Source organism: Cyprinodon variegatus, unplaced genomic scaffold (assembly GCF_000732505.1).
Source record: "Cyprinodon variegatus isolate N-32 unplaced genomic scaffold, C_variegatus-1.0 Scaffold42, whole genome shotgun sequence".
NCBI classification, from domain to species: domain Eukaryota; kingdom Metazoa; phylum Chordata; class Actinopteri; order Cyprinodontiformes; family Cyprinodontidae; genus Cyprinodon; species Cyprinodon variegatus.
Genome location: NW_015150495.1, coordinates 1,685,867 through 1,689,534, shown reverse-complemented (window position 1 = coordinate 1,689,534; position 3,668 = coordinate 1,685,867). Strand labels below are relative to the sequence as shown.

The 3,668-nt window shown below is 40.5% G+C and overlaps 1 protein-coding gene across 2 annotated transcripts in view; it reads left to right on the top strand.

Moving 5' to 3' along the window:
* The first annotated feature begins 307 nt into the window (after positions 1-307).
* The window catches only part of ptchd1 (patched domain containing 1), a 28,300-nt gene continuing 24,939 nt past the window's right edge, over positions 308-3,668 (top strand). The window contains exons 1-2 of one of the 2 annotated variants that reach the window (XM_015370149.1): positions 308-406; positions 540-1,136. In XM_015370149.1, the coding sequence (XP_015225635.1) occupies positions 720-1,136 (417 nt within the window). In that variant the 5' untranslated portion in view covers positions 308-406; positions 540-719. Of the gene's footprint in view, positions 407-539; positions 1,137-3,668 lie in introns of those variants that run through there. The other variant, XM_015370150.1, reaches the window with a different exon arrangement.

Here is a 3,668-nt window from a genome sequence, read left to right as displayed (position 1 = left end):
TTTTGAGAAATCAGACACACAGCAGTTAACTGCTCCTGTGCATCAGAGAGAGAGAGAGAGAGAGAGGGGACAAAAAGCAGGAGGCGGAGCAGAAGAGGAGCAAAGAAGCCGATTAAGATCAGATTTCTGGTTTGAAGGGCGTTAATTAGAGGTGTCTGGCTTGTTGGGTGGGCTGGAGGTGCAATGGTGAGAGGAAGATACAATTCAACAAGCCTTCTGCTGCAGAGGAAACTCAGATCGGGATAATTTGGGAGGGGGGGAGCTCATGCAACCGGCATCCCTTTATTGCGTGCACTGCATCAGACACCTACCATAAATTTCCCCCTACTCGACCACCCTTCAAACTGCGTGCTGACTTGATGTTGCAGGGTGGAGCTGGAGCATCTTATCTGAGAGGATCTCCAAGGTTGGTCCTCACTGCTCCGTCTGTAAAGCACTAAAGTGCGTACAACTGTTTGTTTAGTTTTGCCTTTTTTTTCTTTTAATCTTATAAAGTGTTGATCTGATGGTTCATAGAGATTTTGCTGTTGCGCACACAGCCATCCACGCGCCCTGAAGAGCATCTTCTTCAGTGGATGAGAGAACTCTGGGAAAAAGAAGAAGCAGCCTTAGATTCTCCCCGGTTGGTGACCTCCTGCTCCGGGGGAAGTTCTCCCTTACCTCCTAGTTTTCCTCCTCCCCGCAGCCACGGAGCCCACTGATGCGTCCGGCGGCCCCTGATGCTTGGCGGGGCTCCGGAGCTTTCCGGTCGGTGGGAGAGGCTCGAGCCGCGGCCACGCGCCGCTAGGATGCTGCGCCAGGTGTTGCACGCGGGACTGAGGACGTTATTTCTCGCGCTGGGTCGGTTCGTGGCAGGTCACGCGGTGTTCTTCGCGTCGGCGCCCGTGCTGCTGTCCATCCTGCTGGGGGCCAGCTTCAGCCGCTACCGCGTGGAGGGGGACGTGGAGAGCCTGCTCGCGCCCAAGCACAGCCTGGCCAAGATCGAGGGCAACCTGGTGGAGAGCCTGTTTCCTGTTAACCGCTCCAAGCACGCGCTCTACTCGGACCTGCAGACACCCGCGCGCTACGGGCGCGTGATCATCACCGCCCGAAGAGGGAGTGTGCTGGACCCGGTTCACCTGGAGACCATCCTACAGGTAGTTCAAGCACACACTGACTGCAGGCTGCACATTCTCACTTTAACAACAAGTTAAAGAGTGATCAAAAAAAAAAAAAAAAACAGAAACAAACAAAAAAAAAACAAACAAATGATGATTTTGAGGGGAATAAATGCTATATATTGAAAAAATAAAAAATAAAAACAATCATATATTTGGCGTCTAACTAAACTAAATAAGAAAAGAATACATAAATAATACATTACAGTAATAATTTTTGCCCAATATCAAAATAAGTTTCCCCAGATCCAATTTTCTCATTAATTCTAAATAAAAATAAATAACCTTATACAGACAAGACAACAGACACACAACCGTTTCTTCAGTCAGAGGCTTATCAAAGCAGCTGATAGACAGACCACTACAGGAGATTATTCCTGTTTACAGCCATCAGAATCTACAACCTGTTAAAAAAATAAAAAAATAAATAAGATTTGATTCCCTCAGGAATAAGCAATTAAATTTGTTAATGGATGGGACTATATACAGAAAGATAGATAATTAAAGAGGATGAAATCAACAGTAAGAATATAGATGTAAGGAAGACTTACTAAATATAACTTTAAGATAATATAAACTGAAAAAAAAATAATGCAACCGTTTTTGGCATTTAATGATATTTAGTTACTTTAACACATTTTCTTTTTTTCATATTAGCAGGGTGGGACATAAAACACTTGTGTTAAAGTAACAAAATATCATTAAAATATGCCAAAAATGGTTGCATTATTGTTTTCAGTGATAGTCAATACAAATATTTTCATGCTCTGTTTTCGTGTTCCATTTCTTACTATCCTTTAAATCCTATTCTATTTTTTCCCTATCTGTGCAGGATCCTGCTCACTATTTAAGGTTCATGTAATCAGTTCTTCTATAGGTTCAAAGCCTGGACATCCTGCTAATATAGTTGATTCAGCCACTTGGCACGATTTTCCCATCTCGATCCTTCGTTTCTGTAATAGTTCACCAGCAATGATAACTGAAATTGAGTCAGGGTTTTATATTTATTGTTGGGAAGACTCAGCAGATAAAATAAAAATTTTACAAGGGGGCACTTGCCTCGTCTGGTGGTTATACGTTACATATAATACAATTAGGATGGCATTTTTAATAACGTTCCTTCCATTATCTTTTATATTACATTTTAAAAGGTCTGAGTTTACAGAGAGAGCAAACTTTGATGGTCTAGAGCTCTGGGTCCTTTTTCTACTTTTTTATGTTTATTTAGTCTATTGTTTTGACATAACTTGGAACAATTACTTTATCTGGAACATACTTAATGATTACCTATTTTAAGTATTCTTATAGGGGGTAAGGACACTATAATATCCTGGAATTTTTAGGGTTTCATGATGGTATAAACTTTAACAATGTCGCTTTGGGAGAGAAACAAGCCCACAGCCTCTCACATCCTTTATTGTCCTGAAGAATGGAAGTGCAGCATATTGTCAAATCATCAACCATAGTTTCAAGTTCATTCAGTAGAAATACCCATGTCCTGTATTTATGGAACCATTATTTATCCTGCACTTGCTGCTATTGCACTTCTGGTTAGACCTAAACTGCATTTCGTTGCCTTGTACCTGTACATGTGTAATGACAATAAAGTTGAATCTAATCTAATCTAACCTACCGTAATCTAATGTTTGGTGCTTTGATGCTGCATTTAGACTACCTTCTAACTACAGACAAATGATACCCAAACTGCGTTCAGGTTTTATGTAACCCATATCCTGCCTTTCAGTTGTAGCTGAAACAGTTTGAACTAGAAGCAAGAGGAAAAGAAACGAGATTTGTAAATTCACAAACTCCTGAAACTGAACAGTAATTGTTTGGACCAACGAAATGCAGTGATGTGTATGACGCCAACACGTCAATCAGAGGTGGAAGGATGAAGCAAAAAAAAAGATGGCTGTATCAGTTTTAGCTGGAATAGCCTCGATTTATTTTTGAAAAAAAGAGAAAAAGGAAGTGATCTGTGCTTCTGTAGATAGGAAAGATATTTGCATGTTCCTCTTGACCGAATTTAGTAAGAGTTTAGTTTATCGGTCAATGTGATTTGTGAAACAAATCAATAATTTGATACGTCACAGCTGCTACTGCTGCTGCGTGGATAAAAGCTCGACATAGAAGGGAGGTGCCACTAATCAACTCAAAGAATAGTACTGAATGTCCCTCTCATTTACAGACATGCTATGATATGGTCACCCTTAGATTTTTACAGGTTTATGCAGATATCAACTATTTTGACATCAGTCTAACTGATCCTGAATATGGATCCATAGGCTGATTTAGCTTTATCTGCTCACATTCACATGATAAAAAAGACACAATGATACTGAACTATGAGACTTCTACACAATGAGACTTGCACTAGTCTTTAGTCTAACAAGATACAATATTTCCAAAAAAAAACGAGATTGTCATGATGGGTTCTTAGAGTTAAGCCCAAAATGCAGAACACACACGGAAACTGGGTAAAAGTTCAACAGAGTTTATTATGGTTCACAA